General features: G+C 45.5%; 1 protein-coding gene across 3 annotated transcripts in view; it reads right to left on the bottom strand.

Annotated features, from left to right (window-relative positions):
* Nucleotides 1-21,813, bottom strand: part of ASTN2 (astrotactin 2) — a 1,067,984-nt gene that overhangs the window by 163,907 nt on the left and 882,264 nt on the right. For all 3 annotated transcript variants that reach the window (XM_073639713.1, XM_073639714.1, XM_073639715.1), the window contains 2 exons: nt 5,113-5,246; nt 2,509-2,657 (listed from right to left, as the gene is read on the bottom strand). In XM_073639713.1, coding sequence (XP_073495814.1) covers nt 2,509-2,657; nt 5,113-5,246 — 283 coding nt within the window. The remainder of the gene's footprint in view (nt 1-2,508; nt 2,658-5,112; nt 5,247-21,813) is intronic.

Here is a 21,813-nt window from a genome sequence, read left to right as displayed (position 1 = left end):
TTTTTTGCAAGTGTGAAAAAAACGCTGCCAAGTAAGAATGCTTGCAAAAATAGAAGTGTTAATAGTTTATTTTTATCAATTAACAAAATGCAAAGTGAATGAACAAAAGAAAAATCTAAATCAAATCAATATTTGATGTGTTCACACTTTGCCTCCAAAACAGCATCACTTCTTCTAAGTACACTTGAAGAAAGTCAGGGATTTTGTAGGATTACAGTCATGTGTATGAGGTATGAGTAACAAATTATGCCAAGCAGGGATTTTCATATGTGGGTTAAAATAGTCTTTAACTGAAATGGAAACAGCTATGTAGAAAACTTAAAACTGGGTGAGAAACTGCCAAACTCTACTACAAAGGTGAGGCTGTGGAAGACAGTTTCCTTCCTTCAGGATGCTATTACATTGCCTCTAAGAGTTTGTGCATCAGATGGTGATCTTTCAAAATAATCCCCGAGATCTATTCTCTATTCATGGTTAATAAAACAATACAATTATAATACTCAATATTGTATACTTGTCTTTTAAGAGGACAGGAATGAAGGTTAAATCGTAAAAAATGGATACAAGAAGTAAAGATAAGCATCTCTGTAAAGTAATCCCAATTTGCAATACAGCACCCTTGCTATGAAATCCAGCCACTGTGAAGTTTACGGGCCCGATTCATTATTTGCACTATTTTTTACTAGGTTACTTTTCTTTTGTCTTGTGGTATTTATTGACATTTATTGCACCAAATTTATCAAAATGGTATACACGGTTCATGAATTTTGCGCAAATTCAAATTGTCTCTTCAGGAAGAAAGAGGACTAGAACTCTAGTGCCACCTAAAGGAAGTAGCGATCCTAAAAGTCAATATCGACTCTCTAACGAGCCCTGTCACATGACCCTCATCAGTGAAAAGTGTGAGATCTGGTTTGGCTGGGTGAGAGGGGTCTGACCGGGATTCAAGGGTTAACATTTCTCCTTGCGGAGAGTGACATGTCAAGCCTGACATGCCGAGGTGAGGAGACTTTTAAGCCATAATGCGCTTGGAAGTATGCAAATTGTCTCTTCAGAGAGGAAGAGGACTAGAACTCTATAGCCCCACCTATTGGAAGCAGCAATCTTAATAAGTCAATATCGACTCTCTAACGAGCCTTGTCACATGACTTTGGATAAAAGCCAAAAATAAAATCTCAGTTTGCAAATTCAAGAATGCTATCATCAGAAAATGATCTGTTGTTTAAATCAGGTTTTTGTGTTACATATATTTACAAAAAAATTTGGCAATGATTTTTTTTCATATCATGATCTTTATAAAAAAAAAAAAAAAAAAAATAGTCATCTTGCAATTTTCTACCATGACTTCCTGTCCTTTCAGGAAGTGTTTTCATCAGGTTTCTTATCATCAGAGGCAGGATTACACTGACAGGTAGCACCTCCATACACAGCTGATACACAGGATCCACTAATCAGGATTTTTTCACAATTTCACAATGACCTCCTTTCACACTCTCATTAGATAGGTCAATACAAAAGTCTGACCACTCACCATTTTTTTTTACTTTTCACTGTATTTGTTAGTCCTTTTAGGGGACTTAAAGCTGCGATCGTCCAATCGCTTGTGCTATACGTAGCGATGCCACAGCATTGCTGCATATAGCAGGAATCACGGTGTTCTTTGAAGCCCGGCCACAGGCAGAGTTTCAGAGGAAGCTCCTTAATAACAGGCACAGGGGTCATCAGCAGACCCCCGGCTGTCATGAAAACCCATAGGCGACCCGCGATCACGTCACGGGTGCGCTGATGGGTGGAGAGAAAGACGCTCACGCATGCCAGCACGTGTCAGAGATTGACAGCGGCATTTAACAGGTTAACCACCTGCAATTGTAATACACAGCCATCACCTGCCAGGCTCGCTGTGTGAGCCCGCTCCATACACCTGATTCCAACTTGAGCCGTACACGAGGATGTCGTGAAGGGGTTAACAACTTTTTTAGTGCAAAAAGTTGCATGTTCTGCTAAAATGTCATAATAATTGCACCTAAATTTCAGGCGAATATAAAATCACTCCGGGGGGGCACTACAGTATATTTTCAACATATTTTGAAGCATTATGAAAAGGCACAAAAAGTAAAGCACGAAAAACAGGAGAAAGAATAAAATAGACTTCAAAAAAGGCACAAATGTAAAGATGAATTTGGTGCAAACACAAAAAAAAGGGCAAAACACTAAAAATGCTACAAAAACAGGTGCAAATGCAATAATGAATAGGGTCTTTGGTCTTATCTCCATCCCACCTACAGATGCTTCTGCAAACGCGCCTGGGAGGAACTGTGGATATTACGTGATGTGTGAGAGATACAGTGCTAATTTGGGCCGGCACATAGTTTGCCCGCTTTACTGAGGAATAAAGCTACTCATATGGGGAAATAAAATGCACTAAAAATTAAGTAATCGTAAAAAAGACATCCCATAAAGGATAACACCTTTTAGTGAGCTGAGTGGCCATTATTTACTGCATCGTACCTGTGTATAGTTCTGTATCTGTGTATTCATCTACTTTCTTATGATGGAGAATGTAATCGGAAACTTTGGTTCCTATAGCAGCTTGGACATCCAGCCATTCGAGGGCAACCACAGTGCTTGAGGGCTCCATGTTAGGAGACAAACGAAACCTGCAAAATAAACCCTCATAAATATGTAAAATGGTCTCGTTTTCTAAAACAGTAGAATATCCTAAGAAGAAGAAACCTTAAAGGAAGTCTGTCAGCTCCTAAATCCATATTAAAGTTAGCACAGCTTCTGGTAAGGAATCATGCACTAGGAAGAGACAAAGCATAATTTGGCTAAGCAAATAGCCTCTACAGAAAGGAAGAGATAATGAACTTTAGTGCCACCTGTTGGGTACTAGATAGGTAGCAACCCTCAAAGTCAATATCATCCCTTAAATGAGCCTTGCCGCATGACTTAGCATAAGAATCCAAACCAGACATTCCATTTGCAGACACATGTTTTGGGGTGTTTGCCTCTCATCATGTCAAAGTAGAAAGTCTGATTCGGCTGGGTGAGAGGCCTCTGACAGGTTGATCTAAAATGGACCATTTCTCCTTGTAGAAAGCGCCAAGTCGGAGTAAGGAAAGTTACAGGTCATGGAATTCTCTACTGGGAATTTAAATATGCAAACAGATTTTTTTCAGAGAGAAAGAGGACTTGAACTCTAGTGCCACCTATTGGATGTAGCAATTCTAAAACCCAAAACATGTGAACACGTGTTTGGGTTGTTTGCCCCTCCCTCAGTGCAAAGCAAGAGGTCTGATTTGACTGTATGAGAGGCCTATGACATGGGGTTTAAGGTCGAACGTTTCCTTATAGAAAGCGCCAAGACTGAGTAAGGAGAGTTGTAGGCCATGCAATGTTCCTCTGGGAATTAAAATGTTCAAATAGCCTCTTCAGAACGGAAGAAGACTTGAAATCTAGTATCACATATGAAGAGGCAATTTGCACATTTAAATTTCCAGAGGAGCATTGCATGGCCTATAAGTCTCCTTACGATAGCTTTGCACTCTCCACAAATATAAATGTTCCCATTTACACCCCATGACAGAGGCCTCTCATCCAGCCAAATAAGACCTTCTACAGTGCATTGATAAGGGATAAATACACGGAAACTTCTGTACCCAAATGGATTGTTTGCTTTGGCTTTTTATCCTAAATAATGTGGCAAGGCTCGTTAAAGGGTCGATATTAATTTTTAGGATTGCTACTTCCAATAATTGTCATTAGAGTTTTAGTCTTCTTCCTCTCTGAAGTGGCTATGTGTATATTTAAATTCCCAGAGCAGTATTGTATGGCCTATATGTCTCATCACATGGCCTTTAAGTCTCCTTGTACCAGATTGGCGCTCTCAACAAGGAGAAACTTTAACCCTTAGACCCCTTCAGCTGGAGAGTTTTGAAAAAGAAAAAAAAAACATATTATTTTCATGTATAAATAAGAAGTAGTGATAGGCGAACTCATGAATGTTTGAGTCCGGCAGGTTCGGCCGAACATTTAAAAAAAAAACGATACCTGAACTCGAACCCAGACCCCATTCAAATGAATGGGGGGCCCGAATATCCGGTGTTTCCCACGCTGTCATCTGTGTGACAGTGAGAGAAACATCGTCTGTGATCGGCTGTAAGTTGTTACCGCAGATCAAAGTGCTGCGGTTCCCACGCTGTCACACAGATGACAGCTTGTGAGCCGGTTACTGTTGGTCACAGGCGTCAGCCAATGAAGGTACTACTCATAGCAGCGAGAGCAGGTGTACGATGATGAGAGTATTCATCAACCGGCGCCTGTGAAATAAATAAATAAAATAAAAAAATGGCATGGGGTCCCCTCTATTTTTGCTAACCAGCGCAGGCAAAACCGACAGCAGTGGGCTGCCGCCCTAAGCTGTCAGCGTTATCTCGGCTGGTTATCAAAAATAGAGGGGACCCTACGCCATTTTTTTAAATTATTTAAATAAATAATTTTAAAAAATGGCATGGGGTCCCCCCCATTTTTGACAATCAGAGCTGGTGTTTCTCGCACTATCACAGATGACAGGATGTGAAACACTGGATGTTCGGGGCTGCCGAACCTGAACAGTAACAAGGACTTCAGGGAGAACTCTATGTTCAGGGTCTGTGCACGGACACTACGTGCTCGGTATGGACCCCAAACTTTACCGTTCGGGTTCGTCCATCCCTAATAAGAAGCAATCTGGGTGGCACCGAAAGGTCCATACATTGTTCATCTCAGTTTCATCATCCACTGTAGCTCACTGCTGTCAATCAATGCAGCAGGTAAATGGGTGGACCTGGCCAACAAAATTGTGGGAGGTAGGGTGCTTGGGAGTGTAGAGTAAATTGGACGGCCAGTCATAAAACCTAAATAATCTAGACTACAGGGGTGGAATGGAATTCAATACGCTAATTTCAATTAGTGTCACCTAGACAATCATAGAAATTGTTCAAAGTGATAATTATAATGTTATGGAAACCTAAGTGTCCATGTATGAGTCCAATGCCAAAGAACAGGTAGGTAATCTGCTTCATGGCATTAAAGGGGCTTGTTACCAATTATGAAAATATAATAATAACTTACACCGGTGGTGGAAGTGGACTGCAGTTTGGTAAACCATTCTCATCAAAAGCAGTAAGGTCACATCGACACCAATCTTCAATGACTTCGCCTTTCCCAGAACACCAGTATAAACTCATGTAGGCATTTTTCAGCACCTGTGAAAAAGGAAGACACTAGAAAAAAATGCTTCTCAGGTTTAGAAGACCCAGTTTCCAATATGAGGGCATTTTGATTTAAAAGGGAACTGTAGGCAACACTCCCCTGCGCAAGCAGAGAAAATGTGATATAGGTAGGTATAAAAGAAGCTTATAATGAGGCCAATTGTTGTGCTGATATTCATCTTTTATTTATATGCAAATTAAATTGGGTGTATCAGTGCACTTGCAGTCCGCATATCAGTGCACTTGCAGTCCGCATATCATTGCACTTGCAGTCCGCATATCAGTGCACTTGCAGTTTGCATATCAGTGCACTTGCAGTCCGCGTATCAGTGCACTTGCAGTCCGCATATCAGTGCACTTGCAGTCCGCATATCAGTGCACTTGCAGTTTGCATATCAGTGCACTTGCAGTCCGCATATCAGTGCACTTGCAGTCCGCATATCAGTATACTTGCAGTCCGCGTATCAGTGTACTTGCAGTCCGCGTATCAGTGCACTTGCAGTCCGCGTATCAGTGTACTCGCAGTCGGCATATCAGTGCACTTGCAGTCCTCATATCAGTGCACTTGCAGTCCGCATATCAGTATACTTTCAGTCCGCGTATCAGTGTACTTGCAGTCCGCGTATCAGTGCATTTGCAGTCCGCGTATCAGTGTACTCACAGTCGGCATATCAGTGCACTTGCAGTCCTCGGCTCCTTCTCTCCTCTCCCTGTCAGTGATGCCCCTGCTTCTTTATCGACAGTGGAGGACAAAGGAGACACTGAGAATAGTGGCCCAGTGGTTAGCACAGTAGCCTTGCAGTGCAGGGGTCCTGGGTTCAAATCCCACCAAGGACAATATCGGCAATGAGTTTTCTCTGAGTACTCTGGTCTCCTCCCACACTATTAAAGTCAATAGAAGAAGTACTCAGAAACAATCACTACACAGTGAAGAAAGCTGTTCTGTTTGTCTGGTCGCAGTCGTTGCTGAAAACAGCTGGGTCTCGGACCTCCAACTTTTCCTAATTAGAGATCAACAATATATTAATCCTGGAGATCTCCTTTAAAGGTGTTGCCTGTAGGGGCATACATACAAATCATGGGACCCCATAGCAAAAGTCCTAATTGGGCCTCCACATTACCCCCGTAAAAAAAATACTATTTGTGTCACAGAAGGGCATACCTCCTTACTTTTAAGGGCAAGAAGAGGGACATATATTGCAGTACAAACACAGTAATTGTGCCCTTATTGAAGCCCCTTAATGTTCTCACCCACTATGATACCCTTTTACGGCCTCCACAGAGAATCATATGGCAAAAAATGCCTCACCCACCATATGATAATCCCATAGTAAATTACCCCACATAAATTACCCTCATAGTGACTCCCACAAACAGAATATGATGCATTGAACACAGTATGATGCCTCCACAGTGCCCCAAACACAGTATGATGCCTCCAACAGAAACCCAACATAGTACAAAGCCCAAGTTGTCTCCAACACAATATGATGTCCCTCAAGTGGCCCCCACACAGTATGTTCCCCACAGAAGCACAACACAGTACATTGCCACACAGCCCCTCAAAACAGTATGTTGTCCCTAAAGTGCCCCTCACACAGTATTATGTCACCATAGTTCCGCCACCAACAGCATGAGGGCCCAAACAACCCCCTACACAGTATGATGTGCCACAACCACCCACACAGTATAATGGCCCTCACAGTCCTCCACACCAGGCATTATTGCTCCCACACATAGTATGATGGCCCCCATGCAAACTATGATTATCATTTCACGCAGTAAAATGACCCCTACAGCCCCAACACATACAGTATGATGGCTCCCACACATAGTATGATCGTCACCGCGCACAGTATCATGGCACCCACAGCTTCTCACACATAGTACAATACACTCACAAGTACTGACAGCATTAAAAGTCAGTGCACTGCGCAGACTGAGATTTCGCACAGCAGGCAAAATTTAGTGACATAATTGCGCCTGCTGCATTGAGACGGATCTCTATTCAGGTGAAACAGAATCGGCACCCCGAGGATACAGATATCACTGAAAACGGTACACAGGGTGGGATGGGGGGGGGTGGAGGTGCCACTCGGCACCGGGCCTTCCTGACTCGCGTGCACCACAGGTTGTCTAGAATTTTTCAAATAAGAGCTAAAGGCTTGTATTCCAAACAGATACAGAGGAGGAATTCAGATTGTGAGCCCCGATGGGGACAGTGATGATAATGCCTTTAAAGAATTAGAATTATTGGCTCTATAAAAGCGAGGAAAATAAATAAATAAATGCTGAAGAGGACAAGCTCCCCAGACAATCTGCGGGACCAAACATGTAGTATTACATGGTGGTTATTTAAATAAATTAGTTCACGAGAGAGAGAGGGGATGTGGGAGTGGGAGAGAGAAAAGGAGAGGGAGAAGAAGAGGGAGAGCGAAAAGGAGAGAGAAGGAGAGGAAAATGGAGGGGGGAGAAAGAGAGAGGGAAAAGAGAGAGGAGACTGGATATGGGAGAGGGTGACTGGGAGGGAGAGTGAAAAGGGAGAAGAAGACGGATAGGGAGATAAAAAGGGAGAGGGTGAGATGGAGGGGAGAGGGAGGAAAAAAAACAGAGGAAGAGGGAAAGTGAGAAGTAGGGGAAGGAAGAAAGGGAGAGGGAGAGAGAGAATGGGAAAGAGAGAGGGAGGGAAAGGGAAGGGAAAGGAAAGGAAGAGGGAGAGAGGAGAGAGGGAGCATAAGAGGGAGAGAAAAAGGGAGAGGGAAAATGAGACAGGGGGAGAGGGAGAGGGAGGGAAAGGGAGAGAAAAGGTAGAGGGAAATGGAGAGAAGGATTGGAAAAGGGAGAAGGAAAGGAAGACAGAGTGGGAGAGGGAAATGGAAAGGGAAAATGAGAGGGTAAGATGGCAAGGGAGAGGAGGAAAGAGTGGAAGAGGGAGAGAGAAACAGAGAGCGAGGGAGAGCGGAAGGTAGAGGAAGATAAAGATAGACTCTGATTTATTGAGGGTGGTCTTCCACTATGATGTTTATATGTCCTAATATTAAAGGGGTTGTACAGTGGGATGACCCCTTTAAACTAACAATAAAGATATTTTGTATTTGTATTCATTCCTCTCACCATCTCTTTCTTTCTTTACTATTTCTGAATCTGCCTTAATAGAATCCTATAAGACAGCTGATCAAACTATAAGTGCATTAGAAGAAAGTATTTAAAGAGCACATTCACATTCAATTAATATTCATGTCATTAACATTTAATTTGTAGAGGATGAAATATTTAACTAGCATGCTTTTACATGCCATTTGTAATATTTATGTACAACATTGCAATCACTTACTATTACATAAATCACTAAAAGGCAGCTGGGGCGTTCAATTGCTTTAACAGCAGATATCAATCAAGGTGGTGTAACGTGCCGGCTGTACAGGGATACAGCTGGTATACTGTAGGTTCAGCAAACCCTGCGATTACATTGCGTGTGATAGAAATACTGATTCTTCATTCTTTTCATATTCTATGGATTCACATCACTGGCCCAATTAATTCCCACACATTTTCAAAAATGTTCCTTTAGCTACCACCATCCATGCCAATTAAAGTGGAAATATTTTTGTGGATGGTGATCCGGAGAGACTTTGTGCCTCTGTGAGAAAGCTGAAAGGACAGCAAACGGGCAGAAGACGCTGTCAGGAGAGCCCAGCAGTAATACAGCCTCAGGCTTGTGACTTCCAGAAACAATAATCGAGCTATTGAAAATGTTTTTCGGCTGTTTGATGTCCACTAAGGGCCTGTTATATATTACTTCTAGGAGATGTGCTTGAACAAAGCAGCCCTGCTGTCTTGTATAGCTGCACAGAAGCTTAGAACAAGGAATTCAGCTTGCGACGATGGCTCAGGGATGTTTCTCTACTTTTGCAGCTTACATGCAGTACCTAATCTTTGTGGAGTTTGCAAAATCCACTCCTTAAAGGGGGATTTCCATCTTGTATACTTACAGCACATTGACAGTATCGGCTATAAATGTCTGACAGATGCAGTTAGCACTTTGCTTGATTGCTTGATGAGTTTTGTTACTCTGTTATGCACGTGGTTGTAGAACCACTGTACCACGGTCCGGCGAGAGCATGAAGGGGCATAAAGAAGCGACCACCTGGTTCTTCACTAGAGACCCTGATGGTGGGGTTCGACTTGAACCCAGGTGGATGCCAGGTGCTACTCTAGGATGGACCCCAGAGCCGCAGCTGATGACCCCAGAAGGTGCTGGGAAGCAGGACTGGCCAGGAACTAGTAAACAGGAGGATGTGGGGCTGGTTAGGCAAAACAGGTTGAGGATCTGGACCTCAAGGTTGGTAGATAGAACAGGATCTGGACCAAGAATGGACAGGATAGGTACAGCAGCACAGGGCGGACTCGGGTGCAGGATCACAGGTGCAGGTTCCAACTGGACTGGTGAGGGTACAGGTAGATGTGGACAAGGCGGATCAGGATCAGGACTTGGTGGAAGCAGGACGAGCTCAGGAACAGGTTACAGTGGAATGGGCAGGATCAAGATCACATCGAACAGACAGGATCAGATTCAGGGAGCCCAGGTACAGGGACCTTACAACTAGGTAGCAGGATACACACTGATACTAAAGTTGCTAATGCAGCTCCCAATAGGTGCCTTAAATATCAGGCGTCTCCCAGCTGTTGTCTGGGGACATTTTCAGCCGCTCGCTGCCCCTTTAAGAGCCAGGGAACGTGCACGTACCCTAAGCACACTCCCAGGAGACCTGTGTGCTGTGCGCAAGTCCCGGGAGGCAACAGACCCCACGGGGATGGCAGGAGCGCGGGTGGGCAAGTGAACACGCCGGCGTCCCTTCTGAGAGGAGGAAGGGGCGCCGGTGCTGTTCTAACATACTCCCATAGAAGTGAATAGAGAGAGAACCAAGCAAATGCGGCTGACTCTCCATTGCCAGGGGCGCAAGATGGAGCCCTGTTTTCCAGGTAGGTACAGATCACAGAAGGAAGATCGGCATGTATCACATTTTTTATTTTGTGGATACGTAATAAATGTCCAGGATGGAAATACCCACTTTACTTTTAGTTTTTTTGTAGGGTTTCCTATAATTGATAGTTATTTACTAATCACAGAACAGGTGAAAAATAAATGTAAGAGCGTTTGGCGCCCCAACAATTACTAGATCATTAGGGGCTCTGCATGCACAATACCGCCCTACATAAAATCTATGTGACAGCCAGAGACAGCCCGGTACAACTTTGGATGGAGGGGCAGCGCACGTGCTCCATCGCCCACTAACTAATCCTCACTGCAGACATCAACTTGGGAGTGGGACCCGTTGTAGAGATCAGTAGTGAGGTCCCCGATGATCAACGATCTTATGGATAATATGTTTTATTTTGTGTCAGATGCATGAGAATCGAACTCATAAAATAATACATGACATTAAAGAAGTTTTAACATTTTATTTAAAGGGGTTATCTGTGATTTTTCTTCTGTGGGCTAAGCACTTATCAGCAGGTGATTGCTAACTATCTGCCTGTTCTGCCATGTGACGATCTCTCCCGACTCAGAGTGGTCACAGAACCGTTCCGGACGGCCATTCTCCCACTTTTTTTTGCACATCAATAGAGCAGATCGTTCTCTTCTCTTCTGTTCTACTCTGTCAATGGGTGTCACTGCCGATGTCATGTTGACTGACAGCTCGATCCTGCTGCCTAACTCAGCTCAGACAGAGTGAAAGAGAAGTAACTGCTCTGTCGAAATGATGCCAGAGGAAGTGTAAGACTTGCTGCCAGGAGCGGTCTGTGACCAATCTGAGCCTGGAGAGAGCGGCGCACAACAGAACAATCAAGTACAGTATCTAGCACCTACCTGCTGATAAGTGCTTAGCCTCATAGGAAAAAAAGTCTTGTTTCATATTAAAAAGTTAAACAATGTTATACTTACTGATAATTTGAATATCTAAACACAACTTATATAAAAAGTAGTTTCTCCAAATTGTACACAAAATGCCAGTTTTACCGACTACTTCAGACTCAGAATTACTCAACTCCTTCATGACAAGTGTCTTTAGAGTACTTAGTACAGCACCTCTGGATGGTATGACCTGCTACAAATGTGATACATCAACAGTCACCAACTTTTGGCAGAGCTCTTGAAGAACCTTAGCCCATTCCTCATGAGCAATGGCCCCCAGTTCACTAATATTCTTGGGTTTGAGATCAGCAACTGCCTTCTTCAAATCCAGACAAAGACTTTCTATGCTGTTCAAGTCAGATGACTGTGACGGCCACTGCAGAATCTTCCAGGACGTTTTTTACAACCAAGGGATGATGGACTGTGAGGAGTGCTTGGGACCATTATTCTGTTGGCAGAACGCCCAAGCATCAGCTTCCTCAGAGAAGGCATAATGTTTTTGTGGCACCCCTGAGGGTTCGGTCGCCACAGAGGTACTGCATCTCAGCCAGAGATGTGGCATCTCACTCTCAGGTAAGGAAGGAGTACAGCTCAGGACCCTAACACGTCCACTTCAGCAGGGCAGGGCGAGATTGTTCCTAAGGGAGAGCACAGTCCCTGGTCCCTGGCTGGAGTGGAGGGGAACCTAGAGAGGGGGAACCATGTAGTGGGTGTGGGTGGAGGAAGTAGCTCAGGGGAGCACAGGAGAAGGAGGTATAAATTGAGAAGCTATCTTAGAAAGACAAGCCAGTCAGAGGAGGGAAGTGAGGGGAGCAGAGGCTCTGCAGGAGCTCTGCTCCAGAGGCGGGCCTAGCCAGTGAGGCCCAAGTGTGAAGAGAAGGAAAGAAGAGAGGAGAGGGAGCAGGAGAAAGGCTCCAGGAACCAAGGAAGGACCCCAGGGGTACGGGCCGTGCAGAAGGCCACCTGTACGCCCGAATCTACCAGGAGGTGGAGGGGTCAGGCCACACAAAGGGAACCGGTCCCTCAACTAGCAGAGGACTTTATGCCTAACTAGAAACCGGAGGCTGCAGCGCTCCAGATGATTTTGGCCAATGCCTGTGAGGGTGGGGTTATAGATAGGAAAACGGTGGAGGCCCTGACCGTCCGATTTCCAAAAACACTGACCTTCTACCTTTTACCCAAGATCCACAGGGACCCCGTCGACCCGCCGGGACGTCCGATCGTGTCAGGTCTGGGTGGCCTATGTGAACCCATATGCAGATTTATTGATTTCTATTTGAAGCCAATTGTTGAGACTTTGCCCTCGTATATCAGGGACACGGCGGACGTCCTCACGCGGGTCGATGGCGTCCTTTTGGATAGTGGGGTACTGCTTGTCACAGCAGATGTAGAAAGCCTGTACACCTGTATTGAGCATGCCACTGGTCTGGAGTCGGTCCGCCTTTTCCTCGGGGCGTCCGACCTGGGCGGCCCTTTGTGTGGGTTGATCATCGAGCTCTTGCAATTTGTCCTGACCCATAATTGTTTTTTGTTTAAAGATGCAGTATATCTGCAAAGGCGGGGCACAGCTATGGGGGCGGCCTGCGCGCCCTCGTACGCTAACCTTTTCCTAGGGGCATGGGAAAGGCACATTTTTGGCGATGAGGGCGCGGGGGCCACGGACCAAATCTTATGCTGGCTCCGCTATATTGACGATATTTTGTTTTTTTGGCGAGGGACAGTGCAACAGCTCGATGAATTCATGATTCAATTGAACCAGAATACATGGGGCATTAAGCTGACATACAGGTCTCACACCACCAAAATTGACTTCCTGGATGTCGAGCTGGAGGTTGATGATAGGAGGTGCCTCCAGACCGACATCTTTAGGAAGTCTACGTCAGTTAATGCCCTAATACATGCAGATACGGCACACCATCCCACCACTATAAGGGCCGTCCCCGTCGGGCAGTTCCTGAGGGCGAGGCGGATTTGCTCCTCAGACCTTAAATTTGAGCGTCAGGCCATGGACTTGAGGCTCAGATTCAAACAACGAGGGTACAGCAACAGATGTATCAAGCATGGATACGATAGGGCCAGGCGGACCCCACGTAACAACTTATTATACTCAAACGCCATTAAAGGGTTGGAGACCGGACAAGTAAAAATTCGGTATATCTCTAATTACAACCACGAGTGGGAAAATATGAGGAAGATCATGACCAAGCACTGGGACATCTTGGCAACCGACCCCTCCCTGGGACCAATTCTTGGGGATCGCCCCCTTATGACCCCGAGACGAGCCAAAAATCTTAAAGACCTCCTAGTCTCGAGCCACTATGTTCCGATACAACCAAATCCTTTTGGCTCTCGTGGACCGACCCTCGGGACTTTTCCCTGCGGTCGTTGTCTTGCCTGCACCAATGTTGCGCGCTGCAACACGTTTACGTCCTCAGATGGCAACAGACATTTTAAAATAAGACACTATATTTCATGTGGCACTAGCAATGTCATCTACTATGCCATGTGTGATTGCCCTCTAATCTATATTGGACTTACATCTAGGGAACTGAGAATACGTGTGCGTGAGCATGTGCGCGACATTGGTGCGGCCAGGACAGCGACTGATGTCAACGAACTTAAAAGTATTCCCAGGCACTTTAGGGCCGTCCATAATTGCGACCCTCGCTGTTTCAAAGTGCGGGGGATAGACGTGATACGTTTGGGTGCACGGGGTGGCAATGTCAAAAAGGTTTTGGCGCAGGTTGAAGCTAAGTGGATAGTGACACTTGGGACATTGTCGCCCCGTGGACTAAATGAGTCCCTTTCTTTCTCCTCCTTTTTATGATATTAAGTTATTTATGGTTGATCCTATTTCATACAATGATCCCCTCCTTGTCACCCTCACTGTGCCCGAGGGATATATATGTTTAGTTTGGGGTTATTTTGTTTTTTGTCTTTTAATTTATTCTCTGTTTTTAATTTGTATATATATTTTCTCAGCTTTCTTTCAGATAATGTATAACCTCTCTCTTTGCACCGTATTGGATCAATTTTTATTTATTCAAAATGACTGTGTGATGCAGATGTCCCATATGAAATGAAGGATGGGATGACAGAATGATGGAAAAAGACAAAGAAAAGGGTCTGATGGACAAATTGTCATGGATATTGTGTCATGAATCATGATATGAAATTCCCTGTTTAATTTCTGTTCTGTCTTCCTTAGTTCTGTATATATGTAATTTTCAGGCGAGTACTGCTGCCCTGGGGCGTGGTGCGCATGCGCCGGCCTCCCTGCTGTTAGGCACGCCCCCGGCTGTCTGCATGACGTCCGCGCACGGTCGGGCACCTCCGCTCTTTGAGCGGCGTGCCCGCGCGTGCGCGGTGGTTTCTTGATGGCTTGGGGGCGTGGTCTGACGCGGTCCGCGGCGTGCGCGTGCGCAAGCTTCATGTCGCTAGGGCACCAGTGCACGCCCCCATCACACGTGCGACCGGTCACGTGAGCGCTCACGTGACCGGCGCTAATGGTTCAAAAAGGGTGTCTACTTCCTATAATTGTTACCGCCCCTTGAGAAAGCGGCCTTAGCTGCCGCGAAACGCGCGTCGGGGACGCACGTGGTTTTTCTGAATGCCCACTGACCGCCCACCACTACCCCTGGTAAGATTAAGTTCTCCCCCATGTCCATCTCAAGTGATATATTTCCTCTGGCACTCTGCTTAAATATGTTCAAGAGGTCACTTTCCTCTCCTTTCATTTGGTAGGAGTAGGGGATTGGGGGAAGGGAGGGAATGTGTGAAGATGCTCTTCTATTGGTCTAACCCTATATCAATACAAACATGCACGCTGCACTTTAATTGATAAGCTTGTCTTTGCTGCTTTTCTCTTTTTGCAGTGCACTACAGAGTGCACCACTATGTGTTTAGCTTAACATTAGCTTATCAATCTTGACATCATGTTGTACTCTATTTAAATAAATTATAGGCTTATTATTTATACAATTTTCATTCTACTGGTCGAGAATTTTAGGTGCAGCGTTTTTCTACTTTGATGGAAAAACTTTTTTCCAGTTATAGAGTTGTGTCTATTTTTTGAGCATCTAATATTGAGGCAGGTCTGTTTTGGCTCATTCGGATATTTCATTGTCCACCTTGCTTTTTCACTTGCTTTTTATTAATTTTTCTTTTTTTGATTATAACATTTGTCTTAATTAACTGTCAATAAAATATGTGTCTCTTTTTAAACCATGATGACTCTGTTTTTCTCTTGGTAAAAAAATGTTGCCTTTGAGTCTGTATTTGAGGGTGTTGGGGGGGACCTTGTTCCCTTGCCCACACTCAACTTCTAATACTTGGGCTATTTTTCTAAGTACTTTATGTCCTGTAGCCACAAGTCCATGCCAGTCTCACCGAGAAGGTAGCCATATAGGACCCAGGGGACGGAACAGACGTCGCCCGCCAAGGCCCGCGGGTACTGGATTGGAGATACTAGATGTGAGGTGCAGGAAGAAGGCCAGAGAGCGAGGACACACAGAAGGGGGTCCTGCTAAGTACTCCGGAGTTACCTGGGGGTAGACCGAACCCCTCCCTGAGTAAACACAGGACGACCAGGGCAGTTACATGGATCCCTGTAATCTGGACTGCAACAACTGTGAGTAAAGACCCTGGGACTACACTTCTTTGTCTCTGTGTTTCTTGCTGCGCCATCAACCCCTGCACTACAACGCCCAGCACAACCTGCATCATCTACACGGCCCTGGAGCTAGCTCTTCCTGTGGAGAGCCACACCATCCCTGCTGCAGTAACATCAGCTTTTAAGGACTGCTCCGCAGCGGCGGCTCCTTTTATCCGCATTCCACAAGTGGCGTCACGAACTTTAATATAAACTATAAAAATCCCCTGTAAATATAACCCCTTTTATTGACCGCCCTGGGTCACGGACCGTGTCACCGCCACTGTGACATTCCTCAGCATACACCGGGTACCCCACGGCCCAGGGGGCGCGTCATTTTCTTATAGGATTTCCTGATATTTGATTGAATCCATCTTGCCTTCCATGTACTGCAAGTTTCCAGTGACAGAGGATGAATAGCAGTCCTAGAGAATCCACCAAGTCAGCACCATTCTTCACTGTAGGCATCACTGAGCCACCACCATTCTGCACTGTATGCATCAATAAGCAACCGCCAAGGTTCACTGTAGGCATCACTGAACCACTGCCATGCATCACTGTAGGCATCATCGAGACACTGCCATGGTTCACTGTAGGCATCACTGAGCCACCACTATGTTTCACTGTAGGTTTCACTGAGCCACCACTATGTTTTACTGTAGGCAGGGTGTTCTTTAAAGGATATGCTTCATTCTTTATTTGATCGACATACTGCTGATCCATTGCTTAGAAAAGTTTTAGTTAGTTCTGCACAGAAAAAATCCTAAAACCTCTGTGGCTTATTTATATGGTTTTGAGCATATTAGATCCAACTTATCTTGTGCTTTTGGGTCAGTAAATGTGAATATCTTGGAGATATTATGTGCCTTACTCTACAGCTTGAAACGTTGGTGTTTTCTGCCACCAAATCTTGCTGTAGATCTTTTGCAGTCACTAGAGAGTTTTTGACCACCTGTCTCCTCAGGAACGTGGTGGCTGCTGGTGATAGCTTCTGCTTTCTGCCACATCCAGGTACATCCAGGAAATGAAGGCAGGAACTTTGATTGACAGAGTGCTCTGTACACATATACTGTGGTGCATCCAGGGTTGACAACTGGCCAGAAATTCCAGAATTCCAGGATAGTCTGTAAAATAGTGCACTTTCTTGACCGTTAAAAAAAAATTAAGCGTATTTCTTTGAAGCTGAAGAAATTTATGCAGATTATTTTGAATGTAATTATCATCATTTACAGTTCACAGTGACTGCAGCTGATGTCTTCATATCAGAATCATGGGCTGTAGACATGGATCACTTATGATCATTATTTTCTATTATGGTTTTCCAATAATAAAAAATATTGTCTGTTCGTGATTTTTTGGTAAACTGTCCAAAATAAAAACAACTCAACTTGGTAACCCTGGGTGCAGGCTGTCAATCAAAGTGCCAGTGAATGATTCCAGCCTCGCTCACTGTGTAGGTGGAGTTGATTGTAACCTCTCCCCGCACTGCTCCTATGACGGGAAGCGAGCGTCTACAGGAAGGTTATATATTTATTTTCTCCCTAAAGGTCTCATGCAGGCGATGGTATTTTTGATCTGAGTGTGATTTCGCAAAACATCGTATTGCACTTGGACTAAAGTTACTCTATGGGACTGTTCACATGTCTGCTTTTTAGCTTGGACCAAATCTGTCTGAGGGAAATAAATTGCAGCATGCACGATCTACATCGGGAAATTGGATCGCACTCGGCCATGCAAGTCAATGGGTCAGTCAAAAAAAAAATTGGACCACACTCAGATGAAATCTGAGTGCAGTCCGATTTCCATGGATTGACAGAAAGGAGAAGATGGATACTTTTTTTTAGCCATCTTCTCCACATCCAAGAAAATCGGATCACAGTATGATCTAGGAGCTGGTCTACGAGATTAACAGATCTCTTTCTAGGAGCTGCTCTAGGTGATTGACAGGTCTCTTACTAGGAGCTGCTCTACGTGATTGACAGGTCTCTTACTAGGAGCTGCTCTAGGTGATTGACAGGTCTCTTACTAGGAGCTGCTCTACGTGATTGACAGGTCTCTTACTAGGAGCTGCTCTAGGTGATTGACAGATCTCTTTCTAGGAGCTGCTCTAGGTGATTGACAGGTCTCTTACTAGGAGGTGCACTAGGTGATTGACATGTCTCTTACTAGGAGCTGCTCTAGATGATTGACAGATGTCTTACTAGGAGCTGCAGTGAGTGATTGATGGGTCTCTTACTAGGAGCTGCTCTAGGTGATTGAGATGTCTCTTACTAGGAGCTGCTCTAGGTGATTGACAGGTCTCTTTGAAGTAGCTGCTCTAGGTGATTGACAGGTCTCTTACAAGGAGCTGCTCTAGGTGATTGACAAGTCTCTTTCTAGTAGCTGTTCTAGGTGATTGACAGATTTCTTACTAGGAGCGGAACTGAGTGATTGATGGGTCTCTTGCGAGGAGCTGCTGAAGGTGATTGACAGGTCTCTTACTAGGAGCTGCTCTAGGTGATTGACAGGTCTCTTAGTAGGAGCTGCACTGAGTGATTGACAGGTGTCTTACTAGGAGCTGCACTGAGTGATTGACAAATCTCTTACTAGGAGCTGCACTGAGTGATTGTCAGGACTCTTACTAGGAGCTGCTCTAGATGATTGACAGGTCTCTTACTAGGAGCTGCACTGAGTGATTGACAGGTCTCTTACTAGGAGCTGCTCTAGATGATTGACAGGTCTCTCACTAGGAGCTGCTCTAGGTGATTGACAGGTCTCTTACTAGGAGCTGCTCTAGGTGATAGACAGGTCTCTTTTTAGTAGCTGTTCTAGGTGATTGACAGATTTCTTACAAGGAGCGGCACTGAGTGATTGACGGGTCTCTTAGTAGGAGCTGCACTGAGTAATTGACAAATCTCTTACTAGGAGCTGCACTGAGCGATTGACAGGTTTCTTACTAGGAGCTGCTCTAGATCATTGACAGGTCTCTTACTAGGAGCTGCTCTAGGTGATTGACATGTCTCTTACTAGGAGCTGCTCTAGGTGATTGACAGATATCTTACTAGGAGCTGCACTGAGTGATTGACGGGTCTCTGACTAGGAGCTCCTCTAGGTGATTGACAGGTTTCTTTCAAGTAGCTGCTCTAGATGATTGACAGGTCTCTTACTAGGAGCTGCACTGAGTGATTGACAGTTCTCTTACTAGGAGCTCCTCTGGGTGATTGACATGTCTCTTATTAGGAGATGTTCTGTGTGATGGACAGGTCTCTTACTAGGTGTAGAATCGGCGTCTCTGCCTCCTGCCAGGCAGAGACACCGTCCCCCTTACCGCCGTGGTCCTGCTCCAGCGTCTTCCGGCCTCCCTGCAGCTGCTGCTGGTGCACGCAGCTTCCCTGGCTGCGAGGTTAGGGCGCGCTCCCTCCCTCTTGAACGGGCCATGCGTGCCATCCTAAAAAGTCCCCGGCCAATCACCGGAGGGCTTTCCCTATCAGAGGCACCTCCTCCAATATGGAGGTGCCCGTGCAAGGTTGTTGCTTTGTGATTCTTACTTTGCTTCAGCCCCCAGGTCCTCTGCAAGTCAGTCCTGTCCGCCAGTCTGATCTTCTGTTCAGTCTGCTAGCCTGACTTCTCTTCAGCCCGACAGTCTGTCTACAGTCCAGTCCGCCAGTCTGTCTATGGGCTCTGCCCGCCAGCTTACCTGGAAGCACCTGCCTGTTACCTGCCGTGCCTGCCTGCCCGCTTACCTGGAAGCACCTGCCTGTTACCTGCCGTGCCTGCCAGCCTGCTTACCTGGAAGCACCTGCCTGTTACCTGCCGTGCCTGCCTGCCCGCTTACCTGGAAGCACCATCCAGCTACCTGCTGTGCTGCCAGCTTGCCTTCCCGGAACACTCACCTGACTATCTGCCTAATCAGCCTGACAGCCGAAGCTCATCCGCTGTACCAGTCAGTTCCTGCCTTCTGACCCGTGGGAGTCACCTGCTCTCATACAAGGTCGGTCCCAGAGTGGCACATGGTCCCTCTGCTCGGTTCCTCCCTGGTTCAAGGAGTCGACTGAGCTGCCGTGCGACCTTGGTCGGACCGAGTTAATACTTAGTCACGCCCCTCTGGCACCTCTTTGTACCGCAGCACAGAGGTTCCACCACCCGGATCCGTACCACTAGGAGCAGCTCTAGGTGATTGACAGGTCTCTTAGTAGCAGCTGCACTGAGTGATTGACAGGTCTCTTATTAGGAGCTGCTCTAGGTGATTGACAGGTTTCTTACTAGGAGTTGTTCTAGATGATTGACAGGTATCTTTCTAGGAGCTGCTCTAAGTGATTGACAGGTCTCTTACTAGGAGCTCCTCTGGTGATTGACAGGTCTCTTATTAGGAGCTGCTCTAGGTGATTGACAGGTCTTTCACTAGGAGCGGAACTGACTGATTGACAGGTCTCTTACTAACAGATGTTCTAGGTGATTGAAAGGTCTCTTTCAAACAGCTGCTCTAGGTGATTGACAGGTCTCTTACTAGGAGCTGCTCTAGAAGACTGACAGGTATCTTTCTAGGAGATGCTCTAAGTGATTCACAGGTCTATTAGTAGGAGCTCCTATAGGTGATTGACAGGTATCTTATTAGAAGCTGCTCTACGTGATTGACAGGTCTCTTACTAGGAGCTGCACTGAATGATTGACAGGTAACTTACTAGGAGCTGCTCTAGGAGATTGATAGTTCTCTTTCTAGTAGCTGCTCTAGGTGATTGACAAGTCTCTTTATAGGAGCTGCTCTAGGTGATTGACAGGTCTCTTACTAGGAGATGCTGTAGGTGATTGACAGGTCTCTTACTAGGAGCTGCTCTAGGTGATTGACAGGTCTCTTACTAGGAGCTGCTCTAGGTGATTGACAGATCTTTTACTAGGAGCTGCACTGAGTGATTGACGGGTCTCTCACTAGGAGCTTCTCTAGGTGATTGACAGGTTTCTTTCAAGTAGCTGCTCTAGATGATTGACAGGTCTCTAACTAGGAGCTGCACTGAGTGATTGACAGGTCTCTTACTAGGCGTTCCTCTGGGTGATTGACACGTCTCTTATTAGGAGATGTTCTGTGAGATTGACGGGTCTCTTACTTGGAGCTGCTCTAGGTGATTGACAGATCTCTTACTAGGAGATGATCTAGGTGATTGACAGGTCTCTTACTAGGAATTGTCCTAGGTGATTGACAGAATTGACAGGTCTCTTTCAAGCAGCTGCTCTAGGTGATTGACAGGTCTCTTACTAGAAGCTGCTCTAGGTGATTGAGAGGTCTCTTACTAGAAGCTGATCTAGAGGATTGACAGGTATCTTTCTAGGAGCTGCTCTAAGTGATTGACAGGTCTCTTACTAGGAGCTCCTCTGGGTGATTGACAGATCTTTTATTGGGAAATGCATTGTGTGATTGACAGGTCTCTTACTACGAGCTGCTCTAAGTGATTGACAGGTCTCTTACTAGGAGCTGCCCTAGGTGATAGAGAGGTCTCTTTCTAGTAGCTGTTCTAGGTGATAGACAGATTTCTTACTAGGAGCAGCACTGAGTGATTGACAGGTCTCTTACTTGGAGCTGCTCTAGGTGATTGACAGGTCTCTTAGTAGGAGCTGCACTGAGTGATTGACAGGTGTCTTAGTAGGAGCTGAACTGAGTGCTTGACAAATATCTTACTAGGAGCTGCAATGAGTGATTGACAGGTCTCTTACTAGGAGCTGCTCTAGATGATTGACAGGTCTCTTACAAGGAGCTGCTCTAGGTGATTGACAGGTCTCTTATTAGGAGTTGTTCTAGGTGATTGACAGGTCTCTTTTTAGTAGCTGTTCTAGGTGATTGACAGATTTCATACTAGGAGCGGCACTGAGTGATTGTCGGGTCTCTTACTAGCAGCTGATCTAGGTGATTGACAGGTCTCTTACTAGAAGCTGTTCTAGGTGATTGACAGGTCTCTTAGTAGGAACTGCACTGACTGACAGGTCTCTTAATAGTAGCTGCACTGAGTAATTGACAAATCTCT

The sequence above is a fragment of the Phyllobates terribilis genome, unplaced genomic scaffold (genome assembly GCF_046119375.1).
Source record: "Phyllobates terribilis strain yellow unplaced genomic scaffold, ASM4611937v1 Scaffold_7__3_contigs__length_470593459, whole genome shotgun sequence".
In the NCBI taxonomy this organism is placed as follows: domain Eukaryota; kingdom Metazoa; phylum Chordata; class Amphibia; order Anura; family Dendrobatidae; genus Phyllobates; species Phyllobates terribilis.
This window is presented reverse-complemented; position numbering and strand designations above follow the sequence as displayed.